At 44.6% G+C, this 9,936-nt stretch overlaps 1 protein-coding gene across 1 annotated transcript in view; it reads left to right on the top strand.

Moving 5' to 3' along the window:
• Nucleotides 1-9,936, top strand: part of TMEM266 (transmembrane protein 266) — a 66,389-nt gene that overhangs the window by 46,731 nt on the left and 9,722 nt on the right. The window contains exon 11 of the mRNA XM_029963157.1: nucleotides 2,539-2,725. Coding sequence (XP_029819017.1) covers nucleotides 2,539-2,725 — 187 coding nt within the window. The remainder of the gene's footprint in view (nucleotides 1-2,538; nucleotides 2,726-9,936) is intronic.

Here is a 9,936-nt window from a genome sequence, read left to right as displayed (position 1 = left end):
CCCCTCACGGCTGGAGGTCGAGCAGAGCCGCGATCAACAATAAAACCGCTCATAAAAACTGCCTGGGCACCCGGCACGGAGAGTTTAAGGACTGGAAATAACCTGTAGATATTTGGAAATGTTGGCTTTATCCACTGGGACATGGGAGTGGGCAGGAGGAGTGTGCTCTCTCCCCCGTTCCTGCTGTGGGCTCCCAGTAGCAGGAAAGATCACTTGAGATGGTTCCCTTTCACATCTCTATAACGCAGTGATGCCCTCCAGACTTTTGATTGTTACCATCTTCAGCCAATCTTTGTAAATGCTTAAGCTCCTTAAATTGGGTGTGATGCAGAAATAGTTATTGAGCTGACTCCTGGCTAGTTCTATCCATTGGTGTTAAAAAATACCTGCCAATTTTTTTGTGTTCCCTGAAAATAGGAAATCGTATCCTGCTTCTAGGCCAGAATTAAGCATTTTAGTAGCAGTATTTCTTTTTCTGACACACAGGAATGTTTTTGAAGGATGAAGCATGAAATGTAGAAAAACAGAAATTATCCCTAATTCTTACTGCCTTTTGGTTTGAGCTAGGCAGCATAAAGAAAAAATCTCCAGATGTGTTTTTTGCTTCTCACGTTTAAGTGCATTATTTCCATTAAACCAAAGGAGTGTCTGAAGGGGTATCTTTTTCCCTTCAAAGGTGGAATGTAAGCTCTTTTGTCATTCCTTTTTTTTTTTTTTCAAGTCAAGGATGAAACCTGAAATTCCCTATGTCCATACTGGCACTTCTGGGTATGGCACAAGTACCTTAATCCTCAGGGAGCTTTGGGCTGGCTGGGAACAGAGTTAGCAGTACCAGTTTGCTAATTCCTCCTAGCTAATAGGTTAACACAAACCCACCAGCAGGAAATCAAGGGGCAGGGCTGTGTTTTGACATTTGCTGATTCCACCTGACTCCTGACTGCCACTGCAGACCTTTGGTTAAGAGCAATGAGCATTCCATGCAGCCAGCTGTTTGCAGCTGCCAGGCCTCTGTTCGCAGATTTAAAGACGGGGGAAAAGCTGTGTGCTTTGTTAGATCCCTGTATTAGGTGGTTTGAATGTGACCTGGAAAGTTTGAACTGCCCCTTTGCTTTCTAGATTTGTGTCCTGCAGTGGGCCTTCCAGTTGTAGTTTCTTCCTGTATGCTCTGGAAAGCAGATAGTCTTCAGGTGTGGCAAACTGGAATCCTTTTTTTCTTTCAAAAATCTGTGGAAACTCTGTCTTGTTTCCCCTGCAGTTGCTTACACAGCTTGGAGGAGCTACTGGTGCTCTGCAGCATGTCTGGTGTTTGCGCCCTGTCTGAACAGGCTGGGTCTGCTGATGGGTTCCAAAATCTGACAGCAGAGTAGATTTGAGTCAGCATCTGAGAGGGGAGAGCCAGAAGCGGGTTCATTTAGCCTACATGCTGTTGCACACCAGTTTTCAGGCGTGGAGGTGCTAATCCCATCTGTGCTGTGAATGTGCAGTGGCAGGTGCAGCGAGGCTCGACACAGCATCATGCTCGGTAAAGGATCCTCAGGCCCTGAACTAGGGGAGGCCCAGCAATGCTGGATTTTGAATGCCTGAGCCTATTACTTGCCTCATTTGCTTTTCCCTCTCAGACTCGCTGTAATTACACATGATTTGATCACTGCTGTACTGCCGATCTTAAAAAGAGTTTAGAAAAGAGAAACTCTGCCTTGCATCCCCATAGCTGTGCTGTGTGGCAGTGGGGATTTTATAGTGCTTACATAAAGGTTTAAAGGGTCTCTGCAGCCTCTCCAGAAAAACTGTTTTTCTTTTTGCCTGGTGGAAGACGTGTGGTTGTCAAATACAAGAGAAATGTGCTGTGTCCATCAGTCAGATGGTACCTGGTAGCTTCTGGTTTTTTGTCAGGTGTCTGCTTTATAACACCAGTCGTGAGGCAAATCCCATTCTGATTGCAGAAAGTGGTTAACTGCCATGGCTCACATATTTGAGAGGCGTGGCCAGAAAAGTGGTAACCTTCCTCAGGGTTTCCTGCACACTGTTGAGTACAGAAGATTTCAAGACAGAAGAGGACTGTGGTGTCCCTCTCCTTGCCCAGTTAGTGAGAGAGGACCATTCCAGGTGCTGCTCAGAGAACCTCCCCTCCACTGAAATCCTCATTACGAAGTCTAGTGTGTTAGGGGTATTTGTCATGAACCTAAATCTCTAAATGCCTGTTAAGAGTAGTCTTTTTGTATAAAGGTTACATTTGATTTAGCAGTTAGATTTGTTAAAAATTGGCCAAAATCTTATCTTCAGGAGGTAGCTGTACAAAATAGAAGACCAGCATGAGACAGTCCTTACCTTTAGATTGTGTGAGCAGTGGTCCCACTCCCATGGGCTCTGGGGGAGCACCAGCAGCCTGGACTCGTGTCCTGGCTCAACCACACTGTATCTGTTTCACCAGAGTGTGGTGGTTTAGTGATCAAATGAGTAATAGGTCCCCAACTGTAGAATATAAACTTCTGGCCATGCTCATATGATAGCAGTATGTGGTGTTGTTTTTCGCTCTAGTTTGAAATCAGGCAGCTGAGGGCCCACCTTGCTCAGCAGGACCTGGACCTCGCTGCAGAGAGAGAGGCCGCGCTGCAGGTCCCACACGTCCTGAACAAGCAGAGCAGCAAGAGGTACAAGGTGGTGGCGACGGACGATTCGGACGACGAAGCCACCGAGAACATCACGGAGCTGCGACCTCCCCGAGGTGAGTGCTGCACAGCTGAGCCCTTACAGGGAGTTACTGAGCCCTCTAAACACCTCCACTGTGGCGGGGAATTGATTTCTTCGCTGGGGACTGCAGTTTCCCATCCTTACAGAGAGGCCGCATCTGCTCCAAAGTGGCAGGAGCTGTTGTTGTATTTGTGAGCAGGTTCTAAACAGAGCCAAAGAAATGCCTCGGGAAGAAAATGACTATGATGTACCTTCCCGGTGTCCTCATGATTAGATCCATCAAACACTAAAGAAGCAGAAGCCAAATGAGAATTGGCCAAAGGATAATCACTCAGAGGTAAAAGCAGGGAAATGGAGAAGAACACTGAAAAACAGTTTTGGTCTTTGGCCACTTGCATTTCTGTGGTTTGGAGAGGACCCAAGCTGTGGGGCTTGCCTTGCCTGGAGGCTTTGCTCTCACCAGGCTGCTTAAAACTGCCAGTGTTGGACAGGCAGCTCTGGTGCCAGGGAAGGAGGGATGTGCAGCGTAGGCATCTCATGTCTGAGTGCCGTGTGGCTGTGGTGAGGAGCACTCTGGTGTCTGTAGATGTGTGGTTCAGGGAAATACCAAGAGTTATATTTGCTTGGATCAGTTTTTATTATATAAGTATTAGACCTGAAGTTTTTTCTGCACAAGACATAGCTCTTTTTCCTGTGATCCTGCAGCCCTTACAATGGAGTGCAGGATGTGTCCTGCTTTTGGTAACATTTAATGTAATATTCCAGAGGAGACAACCCTGTTTACCTTAGTGGTATGTTAGTCTTCCTTGGACATCTTAGCTTGATTATTTTGGTAGATGAGCAGTATGTGAATATGTTGGAATTAGAGGTTTGCATGTTATCTTTACATCGGTCAAACTCCTTAAAATTCAAGGCACAGATACTTCAATCAAAATCTGTAAGAGAAAAAGCACACCAGTCATTTTCAAATTATCATCCTTTCCTTTCTCTACAGAGTAATGAAAGCATGTAGAAATTGTTTTGTTTTTTTCTCTTTATAATATCTAAGTACTAACCACAGTGAAGCCATTAATTATTCCTGATATGAAATTGTATTTAAAAGCAGACAGTTGAGCAGACTGCCCCCTAAAATGCATTTCCCCCTTTTTTGTAGTATTTCAGAGGTTTTCCCAGTGGATATATTATAATTTATGTATGTGTTCCTTGAGGGTTACATTTGGAAATGAAGTGTTGCTCACATTGTAAGGAGGCTTGCTGAAATTTTAGTGCTGTGGAGATCATCTAAAAATTCTTCTGTCCAAGGTATTCATTCCAACGTCCAGATTAACATGGTTACTCATTATTTGTGTCTCCCTGTAAAATTCTGCCCACACTTGCAACAAAGTAGACACATGATCTTCAAGATTGATTTCTGCATTGAGTTAGGTTGCTTGATGAGAGAGACTCATACTTTTCACTGAAAAAAGATATTCAGCAAATAAGAAAACATGCATTACTTTATAGATTGGGTGAGGTGCAGTTATGTTATGTTTGGGTTATATTTATACTGAGTAGGCAGAATTAATTTCTGATTCCCAGAAATCATCTGAAAGTACCAGAGGACATTTATCTGGTGCATTGTATCATATATTACATACAAAGTCTTTGTAGATGCATTGGGTGCTTGTCTTATTGCAACCTAAATTAGGGTGACTCTTTTAACAATTTTAACAGGTTTATGTTGAATGAGGCAGGAGTTGGACAGAAAAAATTTCCCTGTGTTCCTCTAGCAAGGGACAGCAGTCTGTGGTCTCTGCCATCACACTGAGCTGCTGAGAAGGGGCCCAGTTCTGCATAAGAAACCACACACTGAGCAGTAGCATTCAGTGCTTTAGTTCATAATCCAGGTAACAGGCAATTGAGATAGAGGATTTTGCATGTAATTTCCTGGACTGTTTTGCAAAGAAAGAAGTAGTAAGCTATCCAGGCTCTGAATCCTGCACTAGCAGTGCTTCTGTGTAACTTTGAAACCTCACCTCACAGCTTGAGAAGGCAGTTACCTCTGGGGAGGAAGGATCATGAGCCAGTCCTGCCTCATTTTTCTCCCTCCCCACCTCAGCTGGGGCTTGCTCTCCCAGCACCAACTTCTACTCCCAGTAATATTCTGGCAGTTGCTACAGCAGCTTTCACCATCATCACTTTGCTGCCAGTATCTTCTTCACCATGGCCATTCTGACCATATATTAGCCAAAGCTGCCAGTGGTGTGTGGGATGGAAGAAGGGCATGGCTTTGGCAGAAGGTGCCTCTGTGTGCACTCTGTGGGAAGGGGATATCCAGCTGGTGTAGGATCTTCCATCTCCCCCCCTGCTGAGGCATGTGCAGTACTCCTGAGACGTGGCTTTGCAGAGCACAGACCATCCAGACAGTTCCTGTACCCTCCCATTCTCCCGTGCTGCAGTTACACTGGCTGGGCTGTCTTCAGGGCTTTCCACACCACTTGCTCTGCCTGGGAATTCAGCCACCAATGTTTTAACTCCTGACTTTTGGGTCAAGTGTTACGTTTTGCAAGTTACCCTCTGTGTCAGACCACATTAGGGATTGCTTTGCATCCATTTTCTCGAAGCTGTGTTTTTCCTCCTTAAAAGAATCCAGAGTGATGGCTGCAGTTAATCATCCTGTGTGCCACATGGCACTTGTGAGCTTTGAAACATATCTGCAGTTGCCTGTTGCACTGATTAGTTAGAGGAGAAATAAGGGACCAAGTCACTAATACTGTCAAAAGAAAAGCAACAGTTCAAAGCCATGATTCAGCTGTTTGGCAGAACAGGCTCTGATGTGCTGTTCTTTTATGCTCTGGCAGAACATTAGCCCTACATATAACACCTGAGGCTCAGGGATGGAATGGAATGCATGTGTTTTTGCCAAACGTAACTTTGTCAGCCTTCAAAAAATCACTGTCTTCTGAGAGCACTGAATGCTGCCAAAGCAGCAAGCTTAAGTTGGCTAGAGAACATACTGCATGAGAAGATGGGATATTCCATCTCAGGCTAATCTTATTTCCCCCATCTGTATGGAACAATGGAAACATTCAGTGCAGAATACCTCACCACTCCATACTTATGGAGTAAGAAAGCATTGAGACTTTTTACACATTTCCCTACCTGGAAGTTTTATGGGATAGTGCATAAGTTAAAGCTCCTCAGGGGCAACTGTAGCTTGTACTCTGGTATTTACACTGGATTTTGTGCAACCATTTATGACAGCATTCAGTAAAGTAAGTCAGGTTACCCCAATATCACGTGGTACATGTAGCACCTCAGGGAATTTGTGCAGAGACACCCACTGTGACCTGCACCAGGAGAGCTGTTCTGGCTGATTTGGGAACTTTCAGTGTCTGTTTTCACCTTGCCTTTCCTTCTGCAGATCTCTTACTTTAAAGTGCCCTAATTGCAGGTACCAGACCAGGAGAAGCAAGAGCTCTGGTCAGATGGACAGGGGGCCCTCCCATAACTCCCCAGCAAACATTTCATGCCTCCTTTTGAGGGATCATGTCTTGAGGCCATACAGCTGCAAGATGTCTCTGTGCTAATTCTGTGAACAGTGAGCTGGGTGCTGCCTCACACGCTTCTGTCTCCCCACAGCAGTTCACAAGAGACCTCCTGACATAGCAGGAATAACTCTGTGGAAAATATATGAATATAGGGTATTTCCTAATTAATTTAGTTAAGAAGCAGGAATTTTTTTCACCTTTAACTTGCTTCGAATTGACATTTTATTTCTCTTGCCAAAAACTTGATCTCCAGAGCAGACAAAGGTGAAGGCTGAAACACAGGCTTCAGCCTGCAAGTCAAAAGGTACCAGTATCAACACCAGGAAGGATGACAGACCCAAGAGAAGGGCAGGGCTTGAGGAGCTGCAGGCCCAGGGCAGAGCTCTGACATTTGCTGCACTGGGAGCACTTTACCTTCCCTGCCTCTGTTTGTGAAGAGCTTGGGCTGAGAGCTGCTGCATGTGAATGCAGCATCACTAATGATTTTCATTGTGGTCAGCCTTTCTCTAAGAGCAAGGGAAGTATCCTAAGTGCTCCTTTCTTCTTCCCAGACATGGTTGCCATTTGACATAATGGCAAATATTATCCTATCTATTAATCTCTAAATTATAAAGGAAGTTCTAAATTATAAAGGACTTCTTACCTCATACAGTATGTAACTGGTCATGGTCAGAATAACAGCTAATGTTTTCTGGTCCTGCACAAATCATTTTTAGTGTTTGGTATACAAAGTTCCAGGCTTCAGGGAATGCCAGGTTCACAGTGCCCCATCTAGCCATTAATACTTCCTTCCAAAATTTATTATTCTTTAATCTCTCCCATAATATATGAATTAGAGTCCCTAGTGGAAATTCCTCATTTTCCTGCATATATCATTTCAGTTTTTGAAATTCTACAGTACTGCCATAGTGTAAGATTAATATGCCACCCTTCTATTCCTTTGAGCAAGAACTGGGACTTCACATCGCCAAAAGCTTATTTTAACTGTTCTGAGTCAAATTTCCATTTTTATGGGGTTAGCACTAAGTCTTTTGCTTTGGGGGACTGCTGCAATTTATGATCATGCTTTAGAGAAAAGTAAAGCTTGCTCTCCCTGTAGATAGCCATGTTTTGTAAGTGAAGAAAGTAGGATACTGGGAGGGGAGCGTGAAAAATTCTGGAGCTTCAGAGGGCTTCTCCTAAGATTATTCATAAGCTGTTTGAGAAGGCAAAGCAGGGCACTTTTTTTGTCAGGATTGTGTCAGTTGTTCCTTGCAAGGCAGTCTGAGCTGGTTGGATGCTTTTAAACTCTAAACCAGTTTCTTTGGTGATCATCTGTTAGTGCTCTGAGAGAGTCCTGCTAGTGCAAAACAATAGATAAAAAATAGTTTATGGTTATTTTCAAATGTTGAAATGTATCTACTTTGAAGCCTAGTCCTGGAAATAGTTGTATCCTAAGTGCACTCCCCTTCAATTTGGCTTCTCTCTAGGTGCCTCCTTCAGGCTTTGTGGTTCTCTGTGCACTGAGCATCCAGGCAGGAATCAAAGGAAGTAAACCTTAAGCAACACTTACATAAATGTGTGTGCAGTTAGTGAAGTTTGGCTCTTGCATTCCATATTCACCAAATGGGTGGAGTAGAAACTCCTCACTTCCAGAAGTGGTGAGTGCACAGTCACGCATGTGAGGCTGGAGTTGTCTCTCATCATTAATGTGAAGAGGTGTGAAGACATTGCTGACAGGTAAAGGAACACAGAACTGGAATGTTTTCCACTGTCCAAGTGTGCAGCCCCTTTCATAAGCAGATGGTGCTCCATGTGACAACAGGGATGTGTTCTGCCCTCCTCCACCATCAGAGCAGTTCCACCAGCTCATTTTCTAAAGTATTGGAACTCTTTTCCTAAATTCTCAGAGTACATTTATTTGTTGCCAGTTTACAACAATTTGTTCTTGAATCCTTCTGCTTAATTTATTCTTCTCTTTCCCTGATAATTACCCAGCAGATAATTGTTTTGATGGTAGCCATGTCCTTTCTCAACCTTTGTGTTTTAAACTCAACAAATGCGGCTGTTTCAGAGACAGACTCAAGTTCCTCTGAATGCTTTGGGCTGTCTGTAATGAGCCAACTCAGATGTGGATCTGCTGATCCCTACTCATAGAGAACAAGGTTGAAAAGAGCAGTGAGAGGTCCCCCAGGCCACCCTGTGCCCACAGCCACCAGCCACGCTGGCACAGCTGTGCTGCACCTCAGCCCTGCTCAGGTCAGCACGTGGTGTTCTTGCTGCATGATCTGCTGAAGCAAGGGCCAAAGCCCCCCCTTTGGATTTTGGTTTTCTGTCCCAGCAGCATCTGCTGATAACAGACCCAGTTCCAAATCCCAGGATTTCCCTTTGCACAGTGACTTCCGTCTCAGGTTGATTTCTTACTTAGAACCAGGCTGAATCTGTTGCTCTGTTTTCTGTGCACGCTGAGTTTACAGTTCCTCTCGAGATGGATTATCCATGTGCTCAGGCATCCATCCAGCCCCTGCAGGGACTGGATATCGGTGTGAATTAATAGTTGTTCAGTACTGCAGCCTGCACTGATGTGGCAACCTGCCTTAAAACCAGAAGCAAGGGAAGTCTCCTGGAAAGTGCCAGCTGGCTACTCCTGGTTCCTTTTGGCACAAACAGATGAAAGATCTGCTTCTTTAGAAACCTCCTAGCAAAGATTGCTTTCTGGAGGGAAGTTGGGGTAAGACATTATTACCTCAGGGGGAGGCTACACAGCAGCAAAAATAACCTTCCAGTTCAGAAAATTCAGCTTGGAGAAACAGAAGGCAGTACAATCAGTGGCAATAAAATAATAATGAAATATTTCAAAATGAATCCCCATTTTTAAGGCCTCTAATCTGAAAGATGTGTAAATGGTATTTATTGTATGCAGGGGAGTTGCAGATCATTCACTAAAGGCATTGATGAAACAATTAAAGATCACTATTGAGGCATTATAGAACTGGAAGATATCTGCCTTGGGTGGAATGTCATTTATGTGTTTCACCAAATTTATTAGGTTTTTATAGGGCCAAGAGAGAGAGATTGCAATGTTGTCTCTTGGGTCAGATGAGATTATATGGCACTGTACTCTAAATAGTTTATTACTCCCTGAACCATTGCAGTGTGTGTTTTGAGTCCTGCAGGAAAAGTACAAGCAGATAACTTGGAAACCTTCATCAGACAAAATCCAGTGGCTGTCAGACAGATCCTGACCAAGAACCACACGTTTTTTCAATAACAGAGATTTTGGACAGCAGGCTGAGATGGGACTTCACTGCACTTCACAGCCTTGCAGAGGGGGTTGGTTACAGTGTCAGGGGAGGCTGGTTTTGTGTGAGGTAAGTCAGAGTCTGGGACACCTTCCCAACCAGACATTCCCTTCTGTCTAGTGCAAGTCCTGATCATGCTGGAGTCAGCCCCACCACCCGTTTGTGGTCCCGCCTTACGCGGCTGCCTCACCCCTTACAGTTGTCACCCCACACAGCTTGAGCAACTGCTGCTCGTGGACCACAGAGAGCAGCCTGTTCTGCTCCCTCCTGACCCTGCTCAGCAGAATCTCTCAGCTGAATTCCTCCACAGTGCTGCTTCCCATCACTCCCCTTTCCAGGGAAGATTGTAGAACCATCCGTGTTCACAACAGGGAAGAGCTGCCTCACTCTTGCTCTTCTGCCTTCTCCGCTCACAACTTCTAGATCTTCCTCAC

Source organism: Manacus vitellinus, unplaced genomic scaffold (assembly GCF_001715985.3).
Source record: "Manacus vitellinus isolate BGI_N305 unplaced genomic scaffold, ASM171598v3 scaffold_53_pilon, whole genome shotgun sequence".
In the NCBI taxonomy this organism is placed as follows: domain Eukaryota; kingdom Metazoa; phylum Chordata; class Aves; order Passeriformes; family Pipridae; genus Manacus; species Manacus vitellinus.
The sequence above is the reverse complement of the archived record's forward strand: the minus strand, read 5'-3'. Positions and strand labels throughout refer to the sequence as shown.